Source organism: Gracilinanus agilis, chromosome 1, assembly GCF_016433145.1.
Source record: "Gracilinanus agilis isolate LMUSP501 chromosome 1, AgileGrace, whole genome shotgun sequence".
Taxonomy (NCBI): domain Eukaryota; kingdom Metazoa; phylum Chordata; class Mammalia; order Didelphimorphia; family Didelphidae; genus Gracilinanus; species Gracilinanus agilis.
In genome coordinates, this window is record NC_058130.1 from 269,503,414 (window position 1) to 269,529,541 (window position 26,128).

General features: G+C 39.5%; 1 protein-coding gene across 2 annotated transcripts in view; it reads left to right on the forward strand.

Annotated features, from left to right (window-relative positions):
* Positions 1-46: 46 nt before the first annotated feature.
* Positions 47-26,128, forward strand: part of LOC123235499 (myosin phosphatase Rho interacting protein) — a 243,059-nt gene continuing 216,977 nt past the window's right edge. For both annotated transcript variants that reach the window (XM_044661644.1, XM_044661652.1), the window contains exon 1: positions 47-873. In XM_044661644.1, the coding sequence (XP_044517579.1) occupies positions 754-873 (120 nt within the window). In that variant the 5' untranslated portion in view covers positions 47-753. The remainder of the gene's footprint in view (positions 874-26,128) is intronic.

Consider the following 26,128-nt stretch of genomic DNA (forward strand, 5'->3'; position numbering starts at 1 on the left):
TTTCACCTGCAGCGTTGTCCTTGCGGGGGGGGGGGTTTGGGAGGGGGGAGGGTGGGAGTTGCATTTCTCTGTCTTGTTCAGTCTCTGCTGGCGGGCCCTCGGACCCTCTCCGCCGGGCAGCTTCCCATCTGGATTCTTCTGCATGGAAAATCCCCGGCCCTGAAATACTGACGGGCCCAGTGCCCGCAGCCGCCTTGCATTCGTGCCTTATCCGGGGGACTGCCCCCACCCCCAAGGCTTGCCTCCGCCGGGTTGTGGAGGGAGAAGCGTTACGACCGCGTCCCTGGAATCTCTCTCCGTGCTTGTGGTGTTGGTTGGTCTGGTTGCCTTTCCCGGGACAAGGGATATGGATTTGCACCTTTCCTTCGGTGACTGAGCCAGTGCCTAGGTCGACCCCAAATTTTATGTCTTCGGCTTAACTTCTTTCCCTCTTCTGAAATTGGGATGCCCCCAAAGTGAGCGGGGACCGGTTTGAGACGCCCAATCCTTGGATTGCCAAAGCCCGCAACCGATCTGAGGATATTATTGCACAACCCAACCAAGAGGAAACCGTGCCGGGCTCTCTCGGGCCCCTCCCCACCTCCGTCTCCTTCTCTGCTTCCAAGACCCCATCCCCTGCCTGCGGGACTCTTTGGATGATCTTCTGGGGAAAGAGGACCCGCAGGGGCGAGGGTCAGGGCGCCAGGGCATTCTCCGTCTCACCTTCCTTGAAGTAAAGAGGACAGCTCTAGAGACTGGCTGGACACCCGAAAAATGTCCGCGAAAGAGAACCCCTGCCGGAAATTTCAGGCCAACATTTTCAACAAAAGCAAGTGTCAGAATTGCTTCAAGCCCCGGGAGTCTCATTTACTCAATGATGAAGATTTAAACCAGGTGAGTCTTTAGGATTTCCTTAATTTTGTACCAGAGGTGAGGAGGTCAAGGCCCCCTCCCTCTCCCCAGACTGTGATCTCAGCCGCTGCCCTTGCACATGTTCGTTCCCTTCTGATGGCTTTCTTTTCAGTCTAATTTGCAAGCGAGGTTTTTCATGGACTCGGCTCCCTGGCTGTCAGCATTTGGTTTTTTATTTTTTTAAAATTTTCCCATCCTGCCTAGCTTTGGGCCTTCTCCATTATTTTATCCACACGCTTATCCGTGTTTTCCCCCCTCTGTCCCTGTGGCGTGGATCTTTAAAACTGTAACCTATGTGATGGAGAAGCCCTTGGACTTGATATGTAGGGAGGCTTATAAAGGGGTCATGGATTTGATTTGTTTTATTTTAATTTGTGGAAGGAGAGGGAAAGGAAAGCCCACCCTGACAGAGGTTGGGGGGAAAGGAGGCCAGTGGATGGGTGGTTTGTGTTTTTTGCAAAATGGCTTTAAAGATTTCCCCTAAGAGAGGAAAATAATGAATTAAAAGGAAAAAAAATACAACCAAGAATCAAAGTCCTTATATATTCAAAAGGAAGCCAAGCAAGCCCTGGGAAATCTGCCTTAAATGTAATTAACTGCATCTTTGCCAACCACAGGAAGTTTACATTCTAAGATGTCTTATTTAATTTTTTAAAAATTAGTCTAAAAAACAGAGTAAGTTGTTCTGTCTGTGTGTAAATAAACTGGGCAGGCCAAGGCATTCACAGCTGTTGGTAAACACAGTTTGGGGGGCGGAGGGGAGATTGAGGGAGGGGGAAATACAGAGCAAATGGTGATACTGTAACACCCCCACCCATCCCAAGTTCTGATGTCCCGGTTACAATCCTATTATGGAAAAGATGTCAGACATTGCTGGGGGAGGTAATGAAATCTCAAGGCTAATATGGAAAAAAATGTAACAGAAAAAATATGCGTTTGTGGGGGAAAGAGGAGGAGCGGGAAGTGCAATTGATAGACAGAGTCTGGACAAAGGGAGAATCCTGAAGTATGCTGAAAAATAACATCCTTTCTTGTTCCCATAGCTTAGTGATATGATTCATGAATTTTGGGGGATTGGTTTCGTGTTTGTGAGACTCAAAAAATGCTTGATTTTTATTACTTTTGAGAAAACCAACCACTTGCTCATTTTGGGTTCCTTACAGTCAGTGTTTTGGGGGTGGGGAGGTCGGACTTTTGGTATCAACCCTGATCACTGGGTGGAAAAGGGTGGGGAGAAGAGCAGAGGAGTCAGGCCCAGGCTAGAGATTCTGATCCTGTCTGACCCAATTTGCTTTGTTTCCTTCAAGAACATCCTCTCACTGCCTGGGTCTTTCCCCCCACCCCCCACCATTGTCAGTTGTGATTGGGTAAGAGTCTTCCTAAGATCTCAGTGAGGAAGGGCTTGTCTGATTTAAAACCTGGGTATCTTTTGTTAGTGGGAGGGCCAGAGATGTGTTGTAGCATAGGAAAATACTTTTTGACCCAATTTATAGATGTGCTGCTTCTACAAGTCTCCTACTGGAAGGGACTATAGGAATATTCTAGACTACCTCCTTCATTTTACATATAGGTAAATTGAGGTCCAGAGAGGAGTGGTGACTGTTCAGTCTTACACAGTCAGGTAGAATCCAGGTTTCCTAATTCCTTAGTACAATCAGTATTCTGTCTAGTCTGCCGGATGGAAATCTTGTGGCTTAATTGCTATGTTCAAGACTTTTTATTTTTGTATTAATAGAAGACTTGTCTCCCATTTGTATCCCGTAAATTCCTGCCTATAAATTATGGTGAATATGGTCTGTGACCCTCTCTATGTCCCTCTTCTTTTTCTATTCCCACCCCAAATCTCATTAAATGTGTCCATTTAGCCTGGGGATCTGGTAGTGAACTTTGTTGCTCATCATTGTCATGCATTCCAATCATAGTGACCTAGTTATAATAATTCCTGTTGCAGATGGGGGAGCCCAGGAAGCATGGAGGGAGACCTATGTTTAATGCTACAATGCACATAAAATTGGTTTGCTTACATTTGTTCATTTATACAGCAAACATTTATTAAGCACCTCTGTGTGCATCTGTTAGGTGTCGGAAAGATACAAAGTTTAGGTAAGCCATTATCTTTGCCCTCAGTAAAACTGAGGATCTTGTGGGGGAATGAGGGGACAACCCAGATAGCTATAATTCATAGAGTTGCTCTTTGAGATTTACAATACAAGATTCTTTGAGTTAGGTAAGATGCAGATAGGAGTGAAGAGGTGTGTGAGCGATCTGGAAAGGCTTTGTCGAGAAGGTGGCACTTGAGTTAGCTTTAATCAGTCATCAATGGGTAAAGAAGGAAAGGACAGTTTAGGCACTGAGCCAAGTCAGAATTCAGTGCAAATTGGTAGATCAGAGGGAAGGTAGTTCAGTTTTACTGGAGCCTAGATCATGGAAGAGGAGTAATATGAGAAAACTAGAAAATAAAGTAGCACCAGTTTGTAGAGGGCAGACAGAGGTATCTGAACCTTACTTGACAAGTATTTGGATTTTTCAAGCAACAAACACCCTAAAAATTAGAATGGACCAAATAAAAGCCAGTGACTCCATGGGAAAACCAAAACTACAAAAACAAAATCAAAAGACAAGCAAGAGGAGCCACTGAAGATTTTGAGCTCAAATGACCCAAGTTAGGTGTAAGAAGGACATTTTTTCTGGCTGTGGTATGAAGGATATGAAGCATATATATATATATGAAGCATTATAGGGCAGAAGACCTATTGAGAGTCTTTTGTAGTAGGCCTGTTAGGGATAGTAAGGACCTGTGCTAGTTTGGTGAGAACAGAAGGGAATGGGGAAGATGAGTGCCAAGTAATGTTGCAGAAATGGAATCATTAGTACAGGGATAGCTGATTGGATGATAGATGATTGATGAAAGATGAAGAAGAAAAGGTTAAATATAACTCCAGAGTTTTGATCGGGGTTAGCTGGGTGAATGTCCTTGTTACAGGGAGAAGGATCGAAGCCCCAGAGGAGAAGTAGGTTTAAGGAGGAATGATAGGAAAAAGATAGCATTTTGGGCATATCATGGTGTAGATAGTGGTATATAAAAATGAGGAAGTCTTGAGGTCAGTTAACTGTCAGTTTGGGTAAGTCAGGACTAGTTAGAACATTGAGGATTATTTCTTATAGAGGTGGCATTTCAAGGCCACTGAAATAAATGAGATTGCTTGGGGGAAAAGGAAAAAAAGAGTACCAAGAACAGACCCTTGGAACAACCACAGACAGAAGCACAAAGAGAAATTGGGAAGATTAGGAGTCAACAGAAGTGATTCAAGAAGTAGGAGTTCTTTATCCAAGGGAGGTGGGGGATAAACTGAGTGTCAAAAGCATCAGAAAAGTAAAGATGATAACAGGAAAAAAAACAAACCACTGAATTTGGCGCCTAGGAATTAGCCACTGAGAAAGCAACTTCATTGACCTGAGACTACATAATGAGGAGTTGAGAGAATGGAAAGTGAGGAAGTGGAAGCACTTGGTAGTGACAGCTTTTTCCAATAAATTTAGCAACTGAGGTGAGAGGGAGAGATAGAATGGTAGCTGGCTAAGGCTGGAAGAGCAAAAGGAATTTATTTTTGAATCTGAGAAGACATGATTGAGTAGATGTAAAGAAGCTAGTGAAAAGGGAGAGATCAGTGATGACTGAGGGTAGAAATGATTGACTTTTATTAATAATAATGATAATAATAACAAGCACTTATAACACTTTAAGATTTGCAGAGGACTTTGGAAATATCTCATGCTATCCTCATGACAACCCTGGTAAGGAAGTACTTTTATATCTTCACTTCATAGATGAAGAAACTGAAGAAGACAAAGTTTAAGTGACTTGTCAAGGGCCACAGAGCTAGTAAGTGTCTGAGGCAGGATTTGAACTCAGGTCTTCCTGATTCCAGGTTTAGGCACTGCATTTCCTAGTTTTATTTAATAGCATTTGACTGATTCTTGTCAAAGAAAGGTGAGTTAGTAGAGTCATAGTTCTTATAATCAATCAACAAACATTAGGGATATTAGAAAAAAATGAAACTTTGTGCCCTCAAGTAGTATGCCCTCCCATAATACATTATGTACGGGAGACTGTACATACAAAAATACACACAGACAAAACTTGTCTATACAAGATAAATACAAGATAATTTTTTGGGAGGCAGGGAAGAAGGGGAAAGACGCTAGGAGCTGGGAGATCTGGAAAGGCTGTTTGTAGGTGGTGAAATGTGAGTTGAATTTTGAAAGAAACTATTATGGGCTCCTAAGAGGCACAGGTAAGGAGGGAGTGCATTCCAAGCATGAGGAATAGCTGGTATAAAGACAGAGAGAGATGGAGCTGTATATTATGGAGAGAATGTCCTGTGTTGTAAGGAACACCAAGAAAGCTAGTTTGGCTGGATTGTAGAGTCCAGGAAGGAGAGTATATAATTATCATGGAAAGATAAGTTAGGACTTGGTTGCAAAGGTCCATAGATCTTAAACAGTAGGATTTGTATTTGATCCTAGAAGTATTATAGGAACCATTGGAGTTTATTGAGAAGGCGAATTTGTTTTGTTTTACAAAGGAAGGAAGGGCAGCCAAGTGATTCAGAGAATAGAGAGCCAGGCTCAGAGATGGGAAGTCCTGGGATCAAATCTGGCCTCACACATTTCCTAGCTATGGGTCCCTGGCCAAGCCCCTTAACCACCTAGACCTAGCTCTTATCACTCTTCTATCTTGGAACTAATACATAGTATTGATTATAAGATGGAAGGTAAGGGTATTAAAAAAAAAAGGGAGTATTGTATCTATCAGTTTTTGTATTATCTCTTTTAAAAGTTTTATATTTGATTATCCTCAAAAAGAAAAAAAAAACAAACTATAGGTTATTCTATTTTCGTCAATGATGAACAAGTTTTTGAGAGGGCCGTATAGCAGAATGGCATGAAGAGCTTTGGGGTTATACCCCAAAATTACTAAACTGAATGTAACATCTATTTCAAGAGTTCTTCCTAAGGTCCTATTGAAACTGAGATCTTCTCTTTAAGATTTATAGCTTTAACTGTCTTCTCCCTGTGGAGTCAGAGAATGTGTCCTGTGTGTGAGTTTGACTATAATTTTTAAGGATCTGTGAAGAGTTTGTAGAGGAGACAGAGAAAGAAGGGATGGAAAAACTTCTTAAGAGAAGTGTTTTTTGTTTTTTTTTTAAAACCCTTGTCTTCCGTCTTGGAGTTGATACTGTGTATTGGCTCCAAGGCAGAAGAGTGGTAAGGGCTAGGCAATGGGGGTTAAGTGACTTGCCCAGGGTCACACAGCTAGGAAGTGTCTGAGGGCAGAGTTGAACTTAGGACCTCCCTTCTCTAGGCCTGGCTCTCAATCCACTGAGCCACTCAGCTGCCCCTGAGAGAAGTGTTTTAATTAATTTTATGAAGAAACATTATAAATGAGAATTTGATGGAGAAAGAGTGATTGCTTGAGAAGCTACATGATTGTTTCCTTATGATTGGAGAGAAGTTGGAAAGATAGAGAAAGAAGATGGAGAGGTTTTCTTGATAGAATTGCTTTAACCTTTATCTTTTTTTTTTTTTTTAACTCTTGCTTTCTATCTTAGAATCAGTATGCCTAGGCAGTGGGGGTTAAGTGACTTGGCAAGAATCATACAGCTAAGGTCTGAGGTCATAGTTGAATACAGGACTGATTTTCTATTTACTGAGGCACTTAGCTGTACCTTTAACTTTTATCTTTCAAAGAGTATAAAGAAAGTTCTTGAGAAGAGACTCTGCTTGATATATTAAGTGAACTAAATGATGGGACTGTGTTTTTAGAAGTAAGAAGTCACTTATAATTATAGTTATAGTGAAGGCGGAAAATGACTTGGCTGTGATCTAGGTGAAATTATATCTTTGTGTAGTTATTGATGACAGTTAATTTTATAATTTTAATATTCTTGGGGATTTAGTATAAAGAGGTACAAACTTAAGGAAGATTTGTACAGTTTGTTAAATAACATTTAATTTTAATGAACAGGAATGGAGGACCTGAGCTAAAAGATTGATGAGAAAGATGTTACAATTTTATTAATTAAAAAGTATCTAAACACTTTTGGATCACTCTAGAACTCAGGATTATAAAATGAAATGTGGGAATGAGTCAATAGGAAGTTTTAGGGGTAACTTGCAAATGAAATTGGTTGGTGACTCTTTATAACCCTGTTATATATTCAGCTTGTCCTAGGGAACCCTGTCTTGCTTGGTTGGATTCTTATATCTGGTATTTTTTAATTTCCCCCTTCCCTTTTTCCATCGGTATCATTTTCTCATAGAATCTTATATGCAAAGTGTTTGTTAGTTTGCTGATAAATAATTAGGACAACCTGTATATTTATTGATTAGTTTAACCTTATTGGTTTTCTATGTAGAAATTTATCACTTCTTTAAAGACTGATTGGTAGGTTTAATGCTCATTATAATGTTTTTAAATTGGAAACTCAGAGTGGCTACCTGATTTTAGGAGCAGACTCAGAGAATAAAATAAAGACTTAAGAATATTTAAATAATTGGAAGATCAGAAGGTAATTCAAAGAAAAGTTACAAGTGGGGAGCCTCTTAAGTTACTATTCTGTAAATTTCCCAATCTGTCTGATCATTCAAAAATACCAGGCACCTAAACAATAGGAAACAGTATGGGTTTATATACCTCTTTATGAGTGGGAGGAGTTGGTCAGGAATGTTGAGGGTGTATTGGGGAAAAGGGGTGTCGATAGGAAAGGAATCAAAGAAAGTTTTTTTTTTTTTAAATTTTTTTATTTTAAACCCTTAACTTCTGTGTATTGACTTATAGGTGGAAGAGTGGTAAGGGTAGGCAATGGGGGTTAAGTGACTTGCCCAGGGTCACACAGCTGGGAAGTGGCTGAGGCCGGATTTGAACCTAGGACCTCCCGTCTCTAGGCCTGGCTCTCAATCCACTGAGCTACCCAGCTGCCCCTCAAAGAAAGTTTTGAGTGAAAAAAGGAGAGCTTATCTGTGAAAATGAACATAGGTCCTTACTCATCTATGTGTGAAGCTAGAATTACCTTTTCAAGGAGGAACAGAAAAGTACCATCCAGGTGGGGGAGAATATGAATTTGCAAGGTATATATATCCTTGCAAAGAAAGATTCCCAATAGAGAAAAACAATGCTAACCAATGCCAAAGTATCCTCTCATGTGTGGGTTAGAGAAATACAAAGTCATCATACAAATTTGAAGACAAACATTTACAAAGATTCCTAAATTTACAGTTTATAAAGATTGAAGATGCGAACAGAGGTCAAAACAACTTGAAACAAGATCACCACCAGCACAGTACAAGTGAAGAAGTAGAATTATCTTCTGTTACAATTTGGACCTGGTTGGCCATATAAGTGATAAATGTACTTTGAAAGGGAAATGCAAGATTGGGGTGTGACAGTTTAATTGCAAAAAATCATCATTAAGAAATGAAGATAACCAAGGATGGAGGTCACCTAGTAAGAATGATATCCCAATCATCAGGTCACAACAATTTAATACCAGGACACCAACCAGATGCAGTCAGAAAAGTAGAAATGGTTTCTGTTATAAATGCGGGCTAGATGATCATAGATAGATCATATAAATAAATATACATGAGAAGAGAATTTTAATTTGGATCAGAAGAAGTTGATGATCAAAGAACTAATGTTCAGAAACAAACTGTGGTCTTAGGCCCAAGAGGATCAAAAATGGCAGAAAAATCACAAAATGTTGCTGAAAGACTTAAGTGATTGGAATATATTGGAGATCCTTGCATTAGAAATTAAACAGAAATTTCATAACCAGATAGAAAAATTTGATTGTAAAATGCTTCAGTTGAAGATGGAATTGAAAACTCAAGTGGAACAGAAGCATAGGTATACAAGAAATGAAACAAGCCATCTGCTTGATACAAAAGAACTATTAAAAGATGCTAAAGAAAAAAAACCTGCTACATTGAAGTAGCAACTCAAGCTATTTAGTCAGCATAGAGAAATGATTAAAAAGGAGTTTGTTGGAGAAAATCAGACACCACATATGGAAGTCCAAAAACTTTGCCTAGGATCAAGGGGGATCCTAGTTTAGACAATGAGGGAAGGTCTATACAAACAATGTGGAATGCCTTTGGGATAAGAAAACAAAACACAGAAGTTAAAAATACTGGTAATGACCCCACAACAACAACCAGCGTGGGTACAAATACAGAAAAATCAATGGGTCAAATAGAATTAGAACAATATAACCTATAAATAGAAGGAGGTATTCCTTCAGTTATTTGATTCTTGTCAAATTATATATGTTTTTGTACTTTTTAATGCTTTATGATAGCATTTATTGCTTTTAATGTTACTATTGCTAGTGCTTTATTTTTTCTTATTTAAAAGTTTGTTAAGTGGTGCTTTCTATCATGATATCTATATATTATATTTAATACTGGTGGAGTACATATATTCCAAAATGATTTTTGAGGGACTGAAAAGTTTTTGACCATGGAGAGAAATGTAACACCTGTTTCAAAAACCTCTTCTACAGAGATTATAGAGAATTATTACTCTCTTTAAAAAGAGACATTAGGGGGCAGCTGGGTAGCTCAGTGGATTGAGAGCCAGGCCTAGAGACGGAAGATCCTAGGTTCAAATCTGACCTCAGACATTTCCCAGCTGTTTGGCCCTGGGCAAGTCACTTGACCTCCATTGCCTACCCTTACCACTCTTCTGCCTTAGAGCCAATACACAGTATTGACTGAAGGTAAGGGTTTAAAAAAAAAAAAAAAAGAGAGACACTAAATGTTAGAAGTTGTAATTGACTTAAAAAAAACAAAAAAGCGCCTTAACATGTCTTAAAATCAGTACTATGTATTGGTTCCAAGGCAGAAGAGCAGTAAGGGTCACAGAGCAGAGCTAGGAAATATCTAAGGCCAAATTTGAACCTCCCATCTCTAGGCCTGGCTCTTAATCTACTGAATCACCCAGCTACCCCTGGAATTGACATTTTAGGAATACTTCCTTCAATTGACTAAGGGAGACTATGGGTGAGTTTAACTTTAGCCAGTGAGGATCTGTAAGGAGATTGTTGAAAAGACCAAAAAAGTGAGGAAAAACTTTTCTTTGCTGCTGGAAGCCAGCCAGCAGTTTCCAGTTATCTTGAGAGGTGTGATGGTTTAGCCGAGAGGGAGAAAGAGAGTCAGAGACACAGTGGATTTTCTGGAAGCTGTTCTCTCAGACTTCCTGCGAATCTTTATTTTATACTTTTCTCTCACAGTCACACAAATACTGGGAAAATTTACATTTCAAATTCAAAATAGAGAAGAACCCAAGGTTACAAGAAAGTTGGCAAGCAAAGTTCAATTTCTCATATTGATTATGTTTTAGTCTAAAAAAATTTCAAGATTACCAAGACCTTAGGTTATCCAATTATTATTTTGATAACAGACCTTCAACATATTCCAAAAATGGATTAGAGTGTGAGAACTCTCAAATTTGGGGGGACAGGTCTAATGTGGGAAAGTAGCAAAGTGTGAGAATATTTGGGTTTCATAGGGTTAAATTCAGCGTGAGAAAGGATTGAGGCAAAAAGGTATTTTTGTTTTGTCATGCTATGGCCTTCAAACTCTGAGATAGAGAAAAGAGCAGCTTCTGCTATTTCACTGAGGGTGTAATTATTAACTCATTAAATGCTGGTTTATTATAGAGTATTAAGGAGAATTCTATAATGGGAGTTCTATAAATGGATCTCTATAAAGAAATTTTCTATCTATGCCACAAAACGAGGCTATCCTAAAAATATAGATTGTAGTAATTTTAATAATAAAAAGTATTAATCAGAAGAGAGTCACACAGAGGGGTCTGATTGGGTATCCATACATCCTATGGCCTGATTTTCAGACAATAGAGATCAATGTAAGGCTTTGCCATTTACAGTGACTCCATGGACCCTGATGCTCCCGCCACTTGGGCAAACTCCTTAATTTTTGAAGAAATATTATAAAAAGAATTTTACAAGGAGTAAGTATGATGAGAGAGACTATTGACAATTTTTACAAAGTATTATTGTTCACTTGTGTCTTACTGACTATAGAAGAGGTTTTCTTGGCAAGGATACTGGAGTGGTTTGCCATTTCCTTCTCCATTGGATCCTTTGATCAGGCAGTGAGAGGTTACATGATTTGTCATATAGCTAGGAAGTATCTGAGGTTAGATTTGAACTCATGTCTTCTTGACTCTAAGCATAGTGCATTTTACTACTGAGCCATAGCTACCTTTTTTACAAAGTAAACTCTTAGAAAATGCTTGTCAATTTGATATTGAGTATATACAGGAACAAGTAAAGTGTTAACCCTGTTAGGTAAAGTCAAATGGCTTTTTCACTATGCAAGGGTATCTCCTCTGTCTGGAATTCTTCATCTCTTGCCCACCTTGGCTTCTTTCAAGCCTCATTCAAAGTCCTACTCTTCTACAAGAAGCCTTTCTTGGTCCTTAATTTCAGTGCCTTTCATCTGATAGTATCTCAAATTTATCTGTATGCATCTTGTTATAGTTGTCTGTATGTTATTTTCCCTGCTAGAAAATATGCTCTGTAACAGTAGGGGCTAGGTTTGTCTTTCTTTGTATTCACAGTGCTTAGTGCACAGTGGCACATAGTAGGTGCTTAATAAATGGTTGTTGATTTGACTACCTTGCATCAGACTTACCAATAATCAGAGAGTTATTAACTATAACTCTTCTGGCAAAATGGAGTGGTGCCAGGGCTTAATACCTGCAATATCACTAGTACCCAAGGACCATCAGGACTTTCCAACTGACTTGAAGCCCTACTTTTCTATATATGTTGTCTCCCTCAGTGAGTGTGTGAGCTCTTTGATGATAGAGACTGTCAGGGGCAGCTAAGCCTGGAGTTGGAAGAACCTGGGTTCAAATATGGCCTCAGACACTTCTTAGCTGTGTGACCCTGTGCAAGTCACTTAACCCCAATTGCCTAGCCCTTACTGCTCTTCTGCCTTAGAATTGATACTAATTATTGATTCTAAGACAGGAAAATATTTAAGAAAAGGAAAGTAGAGATTGTCACCTAGTAAACACTTAATAAATGTTCTATTTCTATTATTATTTGAATTATTGAACTGTTATTAATGGCATTGGGGAGGTACTCTAATTATTTAAAATACTTTATTGTTTTTTCCTTAAGAAGTTGAATTGTGGGTCTCAGAGAAACACTGAAGTCTTGAGGGCACAACTGCAGTTGTTCTTTTCTGAAATGATAGCGATATTTTGTTGGGAGAGATTAGGCTGGACTTCTACTTGAAATTATTTTTGGAAAGCTTTTGCTCTTGAAGAAGGGAGACAGTGATTTTGCCAGCAGTTCCATCTTCCTCTGCATCTGGTCGTCCTTCACTCACGTTCTGTTCATTAAATAACCTAAACAAATCAGTTCCCTCTCTGCTTCCCCTAGAGTTCCTGCTCTTTCATCCTTCCCTCTATTCCATTCCCCAAATTTGCTATGAGCATGCCTTATAAAAATTAAATGGACATCTAAACAAAATTCAGTTGCTTGTTCTGAATTTTTTTTCTTTTTTCCACGATTTAAACTTTGTTTCCTCCAGCAATTGTATTCCACCCCCCTTAACATTTTTCTCTTTCTCTCTCTCTCTCTCTCTCATTCTTTTTCTTCCTCTTCATCTCTCTTTCCATACATATATAATTATACATATTATTTATATATGCATATATAGAGACAATATATTCAATATTTTTGTTGTTGTTCAGTCATGTCTGACTCTTCATGACCGCATTTGGGGTTTTCTTGGCAAAGATACTGGAGTGATTTGCCATTTCCTTCTCCAGCTCGTTTTATAGATAACTTTTGAGGCAAAGAGGTTAAATGACTTGCCCAGGGTCATGTAGCTAATAATGTCTGAGACCATATTTGAACTCATGAAGATGAATGAGTCTTCTTGATTCTAAGCCCAGGGCTCTGTCTATTGCACTACCTAGCTGCCCCTACATTCAGTATGTACATAAATATTTTTAATTCAGACTCAACACAAACATATGTATATGTGTATATGTACACACACACACATATATATGTGTATATGTGTATATATATATATAAATAAAATATAAGCTCCTTGAGGGCAGGGAATGTTTCATTTTGGTTTTTTTATTCCTTGTGGCTAGAAGAATGCCTTACACCTAGATGGGGCATAATTATGTAATACACACTGGTTGAAGTATCTCCTGACTCTAAATCTAGTGCCCTTGCTAACATGCCATTTACCCTGGCATTTTACCCCAGCAAGATCAATCTGGCAGTGACATATAGAATGGATCAGAGCTGAAACTGACAAGTCTGATGTGACTCATCCCAACTCTGCCATGGTGGTTAGGATATCTCAGTCTTTTGGGCCTAGAATATAGCTGTTCAATTTACTGTTGTTGACTTATTTTCTTTCCTTCCTTTTCATTTCAACAAATATTTATTAAGCACTTACAATGTACCAGGTAGACACTATGTTATGCACTGGGGCTACAAAGACAAAAATGAACCTGTCTCTGCTATCAAGGAATGGAATCTTCTTACTTTATGACTTTAGAAAATTTACTTGAGTCCCCTGGGTCTCTGTTTTTCTTTTGTATAAAATGGAACTAATAATAAGACCTGATCCATTCCCTGATCCAATCCTGGGAATTATGGTGAAAGTAAGAATTAAAACTACTAGAAATAGCCTTTGGGTTATTTAGAAGGAAGGTGTCGTGTACATATAAGATATTTTAAAAACTATAATCCTAACATAATCATGGAATCTTAGAGCTGGAAGGGGCTTTAGAGATCAACTGGTTTAACCCTAACATTTTGCAGAGGGAAAACTTAGAATCCAGAGAGAGTAGATGGCTTGGGTCAAAGTTACATGCGGAATTAGTGATGGTGCAGTGGATAACGCTAGGCCTAAAATCAAGAAGACATGAGTTTAAATTTGACCTCAGATGCTTATTAGCTGTGTGACTCTGGGCAAATCACTTAACCTCTGTTCGTCTCAGTTTTTCAATTCTAAAATGGGGGTAAGAATAGCACCTTCCACTCAGGGTTGTATTTTAAAAGTGCCAGGCACTGTAGAAATACTTGCTTTTATTAGGTGGGACTGGACCTCTAGTCACCTAACTCCTGGTTGGGGCTGTGCACTTTCCACCATATCCTGCTTCTTCTTATTACAGTAAGATGATTCTGCCAAGAAAGAATGATGATGAATATCTATGAGATAGACCACAGTCCCTAACAAGGAGAACACACAAATGTGACAGTGGGTAGAGTGGTAGATGCAGGAAGCACTCAGCACAGTGCCTAGAACATAGTAGGACCCTAGGAAATATTTATTGATTCCCCCCTCAAACTCACCACCACCACCACCACCACCTTCTTGCCTATTACTATAGAGAACAACTAACCCTAACAACATCCTCCCAGTTTCTTGTGTTCACAACCTAGGCCTCATCCTGAACTTCTCACTATCTCTTACTGCCCTCATATCCAAGCTATTACCAAATTCACCTTTGTAACATATCCTGAATACATCTCTTCTTCACTCTGATACTACCATCAGCCTGGTGCGGACTGTTATCACCTCCTGCCTTGATTCCTTCAACAACCTGCTGGTGGATATTGCTGCCTCAAGTCTCTTCCCACTCCAAATCACCTTCCATTCAATCACCAAAGTGATTTTCTTAAAAACATAGGACAAATCATGTCTCTTCCCTAGTCAGTAAATTCCAGTGGTTTCCTATTGCCTCCAGGAGCAAACACAAAATCCTCTGTTTGACATTCAAAGTCTCTCATAACTTAGTCCCTTCTACTTTGTCTTCTTACACCTTATCTCCTGGACAAGGATTCTTTGATCCCAGTGACATTGGCCTTTTGGCTGTTTCATGAACAAGACACTCCATCTCCTGGCTCTGGCCATTCTCTCTGGCTAGCCCCCATGCCTGGAATGCTCTCCCTCCTTCCTGACCTTCCCGTCTTCCGATAAGTTCCAACTAAAATCCTACCTTCAACCAGAAGCCTTTCCCAACCCTTCCTAATTCTAGCATCTTCCTTCTATTAATTAATTCCTATTTATCCTGTATATAGCTTGCTTTATATATAATTGTTCACATGTTGTCTCCCCCATTAGATTGTGAATTCCTTGAAGGCAGAGGCTGTCTTTTACCCCTTTTTGTATCCCCAGTGCTATCTAGCTAACTAGCTCTCTCTGTTTCTGGACTTAACTTTGACCCTCACTTTCCTCACCAGTAAAAGAGGATAATAATGAGAAATTGAAACCCAGAGGGGGTGACATAGGAAACACAAGTAGTTGCTAAGTGGTAGAGCCAGAATTCCATGCTTCTGGCAAAATTACCAATGCGTTTACAAACAGAGCCTTTCCCCACATACGCCATAAATTTAAAAACCAAACTCTTGTCTTTTAAGTGAAAATGCAGTTGACTGGAAGGATCTCTAAGAGTATTGTAAGTAAAGCAGAAAATGAAAACTATTTTGAAGCATCTTACAAGGTGAGCTGTCACATTTCAGCACTATTGCTAACTGTAAAATGTTTGTAGTAGGCATGTTATTCTTGCTAAAAAAAAGTTGCTTTTAGTGTTGTTACATTTAGAATAAAATTGATCTGAAAATGTAAATTTGAAAATACATTTTTATCATTGATAGAAGACATTTTTTCTTTTGTATCGTTCTCATCCTTTTGCCTCATTAAATGAACTAAATCAGATTGTTTTAAGTTTTTTTCAAAAAATCTTATGTCCCTTCCCTCCCAGAGAGTCATCCTCTGTAACAAAGAATAAAAAAAGGGGGAAAGGGGAAGTCAGCAAAGCTTAACTAACAAAATTTGCTTTATACAAACAGCACTTTGCTGCTTTCTCTTTGCCCCCTCATGTTTGGTTTAAAAAAAAAACACAAAACAACCAAAACTTCCCCCCACCCCCAACCCCTTATTTTTTGTCTTAGAATCAATACTAAGTTTTGGTTCCAAGGCAGAAGAGTTATAAGGGGGAGGCAGTTGGGGTTAACTGACTTGCCCAGGGACACACAACTAGGAAGTACTTAGGCCACATTTGAACCCAGGACCTCTTGTCTCTAGATCTGTCTATCTACTGAGCCACCTGGTTGCCCCTCTTTGCCCTGCTAATGTTTAGTGGCTTAGTTAGTCTTGTTTTGGTTGAGGCAATTTTCAGTTTCATTTAAGTTAATATATAAATTAAAGTTCAGTGAATAGAGTGCTAGGATTAGACTCGATAAGACCTGAGATCAAATCCAGTCTCCGACACTTCTTAGCTGTGTAACCCTGGGCAAGTCACTTAATCTCTGTTTGCTTTAATCTACTAGAAAGGGAAATGGCAAACCACTCCAGTATCATTGCCAGGAAGACCTCATGAACAGTATTGGCATGCTTTAGTCCACAGGGTCATGAAGAGTCAGACATGACTGAATGAATGAATAACAGTGAATTGTAGGATGATTAGTTAGAGCTCTTGCTCCCAAATCTAGAGTTCTTAGTCATTCAAGGCCTTTTATAACCTGTTAGTAACCCAATCTGCCATTACTTTCCCTTCAGACCAATTCATGATGTTCCCTTAACTTGACATGGTCTCCCATCCTTTAGTCAGAGCTGCCAGCCCTAACTCCTGGCACTTTCCCCAAACTCCACCTGTTGAAATACTATCCAGCTTTAAAGCCTTATTTTCAGTGTCAGCTCCCTTCATGAAGCCTCTCCTGACTCCCTCCCTAAACTAGTTGTCTGATCTTTGGGGTCCTTCTCAGCTCAAAATTCTAGAATCCTGGAATCCTAGAATTCTGGAATCCTTGAAAAGAACTAGAAATGTTTAGCCTGGAGAAGATGTGGGGAAGGCATCAGAATTATATTCAAATATTTGAAAGACTATCAGATGGAAGAGGGATGTAAATAGAAGAGCATATAAATATATAAGACACATGTACAGTTGATGGAAGGTGAGGGGAAGTCCAATAGCTATGGGTTCCAAAATATTAACTGTACCTGAGAATATACATATATATATATATATATATAAATATATATAATATTCTGTTCCAGTAGTCTTTTTACCTCTTTGCCATGAAGGATCCTTAGCTTTCTGAGACCGTTACTATTTCTGTGTTTAGACTTTTTTTTTAGTAATCTTTTATATTACTTTAGCTATTTGTATTCTCTTGGTTCTGCTTGTTATGCTCTGAATTACTCCTACAAATCTTCCCATATTTCTCTGAATTTTTGATATTCATCATTTCTTACTGTACAATAACACCTAATTAAATTCATTGCTCTAGTTTTTTTCTGTGAACTTTTTGCATTCTGCTGAAGTGTTGCCTCCAGCCTTTTCCCACTGCTGTGAACATGTTGGATCTTTTTTTTTTTTTTAGTCTTTGACTTCTTTGGGGAATATGTGCAGGCCTGGGATTGTTAGGTCAAAGGGTATGGATGGTTTAGCCACTTGAATTTCGTAATGTCCGAGTTGAAATTCAGAACTGTTGGAGTACTTCAAAGCTCCAAGTCTGGTTTATTCATGGGTTCCTGCCTTCTTACAGTGGTTCCAAAATTGCTGTTTCCATTTTTTGTCACCTTGTGGTTGGAAGCAAAATTTCAGAGTTTAAAAAGATTTTTAAAAAATCGTTATTATTTTGAAATGGACAAACATCATACATGGCCATTTCTTTGTAGAAAGAACAGGGAAAGAGGATTGTATGTGACACTGTAAATCTCTATTCCATACAGCTGACATATCCCTTAAATATATAATAAATTTGACCTGATGGTTCCAATATGACCCAGTTTTTCTGAATTTCCTTCTTATCTCTTTTGTGTCTTAAGAAAAAACAACCAACCCTTACTTACCTTCTGCCTTAGAATCAATATGAGATATTGGCTCCAAGGCAGAAGAGCAGTATGGGCTAGGGCAGGGATGGAGAACTTTTAGGGACCGAATGTCCAAACTGCAACCCTCACACTGCACTTGAGTCCCCCACCTTACCCCAGTCAGAGGAGGAGGAAGTGCTCCCATTGGGCTGCTGGACAGAGGGGTGGGCAATGTGAGAAATGCTCTCAGGCACATATGGAAAGGGGGAAGGGAGCAGCCCCTCTCCTGCACATGTAGCATAGGTTTGATACTATGGAGCTGGGAAATAGTGTTAAGTGACTTGCCCAAGGTCCTACAGTTAAGAAGTGTCCAAGTCCAGATTTGAACTCGGGACCTCTTATCTCTAGGTCTGGCATTCTATTCACTGAGCCACTTAGCCACTCCCCTCTTTTATTTATTTATTTTTAAACCCTTACCTTCCATCTTGGAATCAATACTATATATTGTTTCCAAGGCAGAAGAGCCATAAGGGCTAGGCAGTATGGCTTAAGTGACTTGCTCAGGGTCACACAGCTAGGAAGTGTCTGAGGCCAGATTTGAACCCAAGACCTCATGTCTCTAGGCCTGGTTCTCAATCCACTGAACCACCCAGCTGCCTCCCCCTCTTTTGTATTTTTAAAAATATCTTCCTTCTCCTAAAAAGTTCTCTCATTATAACAAATGAGCATATTTTTTAAAAAACAGCTGTGTGAGGGGGCAGCTGGGTAGCTCAGTGGAGTGAGAGTCAGGCCTAGGGACAGGAGGTCCTAGGTTCAAATCCAGCCTCAGCCACTTCCCAGCTTTGTGACCCTGGGCAAGTCACTTGACCCCCATTGCCCACCCTTACCAATCTTCCACCTATGAGAAAATATACCGAAGTACAAGGGTTTAAAAAAAAAAACAACAGCTGTGTGAAAATATTTGTTTATTTTGAACTTTCCATCCATCATCTCTGGCAAGAGTTGGGAAGCATCCTTTATCATCAGTCTTCTGGAGTTGTGATTGATCATTGCACCGTTTCTACATTCTTAGTCTTTTACAGTTGTTTTCCTTTATTATGTGGTAATTGTTGTATAAGTGGTTCTCCTAGTTCAGTCTCTTTACTCTGCCTTGGTTTATATTAGCTCTTCTAGGCACAGCTATTTTCCTTAAAAATAAAAACGAAAACAAAAAAACAACTGTTAGGGATTTGGAACATGTATTTGTGCAGTCATTGATGGTTTGAAATTTGTCCTTTGAAAACTATTCATATCTGACTTATACAGTGGGGGAATGGGCAGGAAAGTGGCACAGTGGATGGAGTGCCAGGTCTGGAGTCAGAAAGACTCATCTTCGTGAGTTCAGATCTGACCTCAAATACTTACTAGCTGTGTGACTGTGGGCAAGTCACTTAACCCTATTTGCCTCAGTTTTTTCATCTGCCAAATGAGCTGGAGAAGGAGATGGCAAAGCACTCTAGTATCTTTGCCAAGGAAACTCTAAATGGGGTCATGATGAGTTGGACCCAAGTGAAAAATGAAGCTAAGCCATGCAAATGTTATTACTAAATTTGTCTTAGAATATTTGCAGAGAGTATCCCCTTTATAGACTGTAAGTTGTTTGAGTGCAAAAATCATGTATTACTCATCCTTGTACAGTGGCTTCCATGTAGTGGTCACTTTAGTACCTATGAATGAATCTTTAAGCTTCTAGTTTCTGGACCTCAGCCCAGTCTATACAGTCTATGAAATAGAGAGACCTGTTCTTCTGATTACTGAGGACTTGAGATTCTTGGATGATTCAGTAAATGCTGTTTTCAGTAAAGGATGTAGCCAGAGAGAGCAGGCTATGGTCTTGGTACTTTTATTTCCTTGATATTCTCAGCACAGGTGGCCTTTGTTGGAAACATTGCTGGAATGCTGGTTCTTACCCAGAATCTTCCTGTTTGGTCAGCTCAGTTCCTCTTCACCCCACTACCCCGCTTTACCTCCCCATCCCAACTTTTCTTGGCTTTTGCTTTTCCTGAGTTTCCTCTGGGTTAGTCCATTTCCTAGTGGCTACTGTTCTTTTGCTGTGTTTGAAAGCTCTGGTTAGGGCTCACTCTTGGCTGTCCCCCTCCTGCAGAGATGATGGGGGCTGGCATATGATGAGAGATTTTTCAGAGTTGGCTTATGTTGTTGGGCTTGCCTGGAGAATCCTTGGAGGGCAGGAAGGAATTTGAGCAGTGGTCATGTTTTTGAATTTGTGAAATGCCTTACATTTACATTTGGACAAAATTTCCCTGGGTTTTACTTAATTCTGAGACCGTTTTTCCTCATGATATTTCTTACTGACCCCCACCCTTTGAAAGTTGCCTGAGCAAGAAAGAAAGGTTATGTGTTTTATAGTAGAAAGAATGGCTGTCTTGGTATCAGAAAATTTCAGTTCAAACAGCATCTTTTTTTTTTTTAATAGCATTTATTTATTGATCGGTGTATTGTCTCATAGGTGGAAGATTGGTAAGGGTGGGCAATGGGGTCAAGTGACTTGCCCAGGGTCACACAGCTGGGAAGTGGCTGAGGCCGGGTCTGAACCTAGGACCTCCCGTCTCTAGGCCTGACTCTCACTCTACTGAGCTACCCAGCTGCCCCCTCAAACAGCATCTTTAAAACTTATTAACAATTCATTAACTACTCTGTCTTAATAATTTTAATAATATAATTTAGTAACAATATTTGCATAGCTTAGCTTGCTTACTAATTTATTGTGTATAAAATGTTTTATAAAATTTAAAAGTGCTATAGACACACACACACACATATATATATATGCATATATATAGTTATAATAAGGAGATCTGGGATTCGATCTTCAATTCGTGAATAAATTTAGCAGATCTCTGCAGATCACTGTTGGGCACTTGGTGGAGTGTAGGAAATAGATTAAATCACAAATAGTTTGTCCTCATGAAATTTATGGTTCAATGTTGGGTAACTAATTATAATAAATGAATGAGAGTTGTAAACCAAGAGTTCTTAAAGACTTAAGGAAGAGAAACTAATTTCTATCAGTAGAGATCAGATATAGTTTCATTAAAGAGGTGGCATTTGAGCTGGGTCTTGAAGGATGCGATAGGGTTTCAGCCAGCACAGGTATGCTGTGTGACTTCAGGAAAGTTGTTTATACTGTCCATTTCCCCATCTGTAAAATGGAACTGATAAGCCATACACTATTTGAATTGGAGGTTACTTTTAGAGAGACTAGGTAGACCAATTCTTCATTTTATAGATTTAACCAAGAAGTATTTATTAAGTACAGGCTACATGCAAAGCATGGTGGTGGATAAGGAAAATTCTAAAATAAAAGGAAAAACAACTGCCCTGGATGAGATTGTGGCCTACCAGTTGGATACAATATGTTAACAAATAAAGATAAATTGTTTGTAATTATTTGAAGTGCTTTTTCTGCACTAACAATTGGGGTGGGTGGGGGAGGGTGTATAAAAAATGCTTCCTGTAAGAGTTTTGGTATTTGAGTGGTATTTTGAAGGAAACAACATATTCTGAGAAATGGAAGCAAAGAGGAGTCCGTTCCATTCATGGCAGACAGCTTGTACTAAGGGGTAAAGGTTGAAATTGAAATATCAAGTTTTATAAACAACAAACAGGCCAGTTAGGTTAGAATATAGAATGCATGAAGAGGAGTAATGGGAAGCAAGCCAGTAAAAGTCTTATTAAAGGTTTTCCAAAATGGCAATCATAAGTACTTTATGTTTTATTTTAGTGGCAGTAAAGAAACCACAGAAAAATTTTCTTGATGAGAGAGACATAATCATACTTGTGATTTAGGAACGTTAATTTGGTAGTTATGTGGAGGGTGGATTGGAGAGTCCAAAGCATCATAAGACTGTGAGGTCACCAGCATAAATTAAAACTCCAAAGGAATGATGTGAAAATGAAGTAGTTAAAAAAAAGCAATCTGGAGATAACATGAAGCCCATTGAAGGTAACAGTGCTTCCTTATGGGAATAAGCTCTATATTAAGTATGTTCCTTGTTTGTCTCTGCTGGGGGAAATCATGTTTCAGTTTAGAATATCTTGTAATCACTAGGAGCCCTGATGCAGCTCTGCTGAAATGAAGATACTTTGGTGTTGCTTTCAAATCCTTCTACGTTTGCTGCTTAGTCATGGGAGGGAGGAAGCATCTTTTTTAGAGGTGAAGACTGATGATTTCTTTGGTACTCTGGGAGCAATGAATGTGGTATAGTGGAAGGAGCATTTGAGAATTGGAATTCAGCCCTGGCTCTTCCAGTAACTTGTTTGTGACCTTGGCCAAGCCACTTGACTTCTGGGTTTCAATTTTCTCATCAGTAAAACAAAGAGTTGTGCCTAGATGGTCTTGAAGGCGCCTTTTTGCTCTTAAAATACTCTGTCTTGTATAACCATGTGGAACATCAGTAGTTGGCTTAGTGTAGGACCCCAGAATTCTTGGCTCTCAGCATTATAGTTGGTCTGGAATGGCCCCTAAAGTCTCATTGCTTTCTGCTCAATTATCTCCTCCTTCATCAGAGAGAAAGAGAGAAGAAGTGGGTCAATATGTTGGCATTTTCTCTCTGGAGATCAGAGCCAGGATCTCCTACATTAGCCTGTTGGTTCTCGAAGTCAGGTCATCCTAGTTCACTTGAAACCACAGCCTGGTTTGCCTGGAGATTTTAACCATTTCGACTCCATCTAGTTCATTGATCTAGCAGATGAGTGCCTGCCTCTGGACAAGTAGAACTCCTAGACTCATTAGGCAGGTTGTGAAAGTCCCTGCTGGCTGGTACCATTCCCCTACAGTTCTCACTTTCTTCTTGGTGCCAGGACTGAGAAGGGAGTGATGAGGTCAAAATTTAATTCATATTTTTTTTAATGATAGCTGTCATTTAGTTATCTTTAAGGTTTATCTTAGGTAAAACTTCAAAACTTTAAGGTTTACCTTAGGTACATTATCTCATCTGATTCTCAGAACAACTCTGTGAGGTGGGTACTGTTGACATCCTTGTCCCTGTTTTACAGAGGAGGAAACTGGGTTCAGAGAAGTTATTTGCTTCTGGTTTGACAGTAGTATAGAGGTAAAATTGGAATCCAGATCTCTACTGATACCAAATCTGAAATATTAGAATGCTTCTTAATCTGCTCTTTCTATATGTTTTAAGGTAGAAATAATAACAATAACTAACATTTATATAGAGTTATTTTGTGCCAGGCTCCATGCTAATTACTTTACAATTATTATCTCATTTAATCCTTACTATTATTAGATAGGTACTATTATTACCTCTGTTTCACAGATGAGGAAACTGAGGCAAAGAGGTTAAAGTGATTTGTCCAGGGTCATACAGTAAGGAAGTATCTGGAACTCAAATCTTCCTAACTCCATGCCAAAAGCTCTTTATCTACTTCATCACTGAGTTTCCCTTAAGGTTTATAAAGAACTTTCATTCTGAAATCTTCATGAGGTTAGTAGTATAAGAATACCTGGGAACTTTGTAATGGATAATAATGTGATGGATAATAATGTGATGGATATTAAGATGCTGGTGGTAAAGTGAGTCACCAGGGGCCTGGGAGCCTGTAACTAAAGTAGCAGGAGTTTTGGAGCTATCAGTATTGAGCAATCTCAGCTGTGATGCCCAGTCAATCTCCACTGCTAGCTGTAGGCTCCTTTAAGATGTTGAGTGAGCTGCCTTCCTATTAGGTGAGAGCAGAACCCAGCAGGAAGTGGAGCTCAACTTCCTGGATACAATGGAGGCTTCTCTGTAAACTCAACTAATTGATATTCTCTCCTTTCCTCTCCTCAGTCCCCTTAGCCTTAGGTGATGATATAAGAATTACAGGAACTCACTGATTCAGGCTAAGGAATTTATTTGAAACTGGGAAGGGAAAACTGAGGTAAGAGGGTTTAGGGTCTTGAGAAGCTGTTGCTAGGGGCGACTGGCAAGTGTTGCCAATGGACCTAGAAGGTAAGGTCTGGCTGAGGGAACCAGCCCTCAGCCAGAGATAATCTGACACTGCCCTGATGTTGTTTGATCCACCAGCTAAACAGATGTAGTTGTTAAGTTGGTTTAGGGGTTAGCCCCTATCCTAGGCTACTCTAAGCTAAAATCCTGCCCACATTCCACCTCCCTTCAACCACCCCGGGTCTCCAAGGGGAAGTCAAGGGTAGCTGGGTGTCTGGGTGAGGTCAAGGAAATCAGAACCCCAAGGTTGGGTTTGCAGGGGCTTAAATAGTCACAGAGCAACTGTCAGCTGGCATGTGGGTGGCACCCGCCAGGCCAGAATTCCAGTCTGCTAACTGACAGGATTGCCTAGGGTAATATTGCAAATGCAAGAAATCTTTCATTACAACTTTTTTTCAGCCCCTCTTGTTAGGTTCTACATGTGAGTTTTGCAAGGATAGTTAGTTGTGGGGAGATTAGATATACAGTAGCAGAAACCAAAGTGTGTTCATCGATAATTCTTTTAAGGTCCCTTCTGGCTCTGTTTTAGCCTATGACAATTAAAGGATTCCCAAAATTGATGATTGTTAGAGCTGTAAATGATATAAAGATGTCCAACAATCTTGCATTACATTGCAACTAGTAAGTTAAGACTTCCCAAACAGTACCGTTTGTATAGTAGGGCTTTCTTTTACTTGATCTCAAAACTTACAAAACTCATTTGGCAGTTGAAAAAATAAAGGCAGAAAAATACCTAAAATACAAAATTTAATTATGCGCAAAATCCCGCCATTTTTTCTAAAGCATAAAGTCTCACAGAAATTCACCCCATCGTGTTCAGTTCTCACTCTGAGAAGCATTAGTATGTCATTATGTTATTTTGTGCCAAACAACTCCCTCATCAGTCTTCCTCCAGAGTTTTCTTTGTTTCATTAATGCTATTTAGTTATTAATAATGGCTCCATGGGGCAGGTAGGTGGCTCAATGGATTGAGAGTCAGCCCTAGAGATAGGAAGTCCAGGATTCAAATGTGACTTCAGATACTTCCTATCTGTGTGACCCTGGGCAAGTCACTTAACTCCCCTTCCTTCTCCCTTACCACTCTTCTGCCTTAGAACCAATTGGCTCTAAGACAGAAAGTAAAGGTTTACATTAAAAAAATAATAATAGTGGCCTCAAAGAACACTAGAACACTGATTGCCTGACTCCTGTTTCTATGTTCCATACTCTCTCATTTACTAATAAAAAATTTAATATAAGAACAAAAGATATTATCTAAATTTCACCCTTTATTTTTTTCCTCCTTCCTCACCCCAATCATTTTATGTAACAAATAACTTTCTACATTCACCTTTATTTATTTATTTATTTGTTTGTTTGTTTGTTTGTTTGTTTATTTTAATCCCTCACCTTCCATCTTGGAGTCACTACTGTGTATTGGCTGCTAGGCAATGGGGGTCAAGTGACTTGCCTAGGGTCACACAGCTGGGAAGTGTCTGAGGCCAGATTTGAACCTAGGACCTGCTGTCTCTAGGCCTGGCTCTCAATGCACTGAGCCACCCAGCTGCCCCCCTTTATTTTTTTTTTTTAACATTTATTAATAATCATTTTTAACATGGTTACATGTTTCATGCTCCTATTTTCCCCTTCACCCCCCGCACTCCCCCCACCCATGGCCGACGCACTTTTCCACTGGTTTTGTCATGTGTCCTTGATCAAGACCAATTTCCCAATTGTTGGTGGTTGCATTGGTGTGGTAGTTTCGAGTCCACACCCTCAATCATGTCTGCCCCGACCCATGCGTTCAAGCAGTTGCTTTTCTTATATGTTTCCTCTCCTGCGGTCCTTCCTCTGAATGTGGGTAGCATTCTTTACCATAAATCCCTCAGAATTGTCCTGGGTCATTGCATTGCTGCTGGTACAGAAGCCCATTACATTCAATTTTACCACAGTATGTCAGTCTCTGTGTACAATGTTCTTCTGGCTCTGCTCCTTTCGCTCTGCATCAGTTCCCGGAGGTCTCTCCAGTTCGCCTGGAACTCCTCCAGTTTATTATTCCTTTTAGCATAATAGTATTCCATCACCCGCATATACCACAGTTTGTTCAGCCATTCCCCAATTGAAGGACATACCCTCCTTTTCCAGTTTTTTGCCACCACAAAAAGCGCAGCTATAAATATTTTTGTACATGTCTGTTTATCTATGATCTCTTTGGGGTACAAACCCAACAATGGTATGGCTGGGTCAAAGGGCAGGCATTCTTTTATAGCCCTTTGAGCATGATTCCAAATTGCCAGCCAGAATGGCTGGATCAGTTCACAACTCCACCAGCAATGCATTAATGTCCCAATTTTGCCACATCCCCTCCA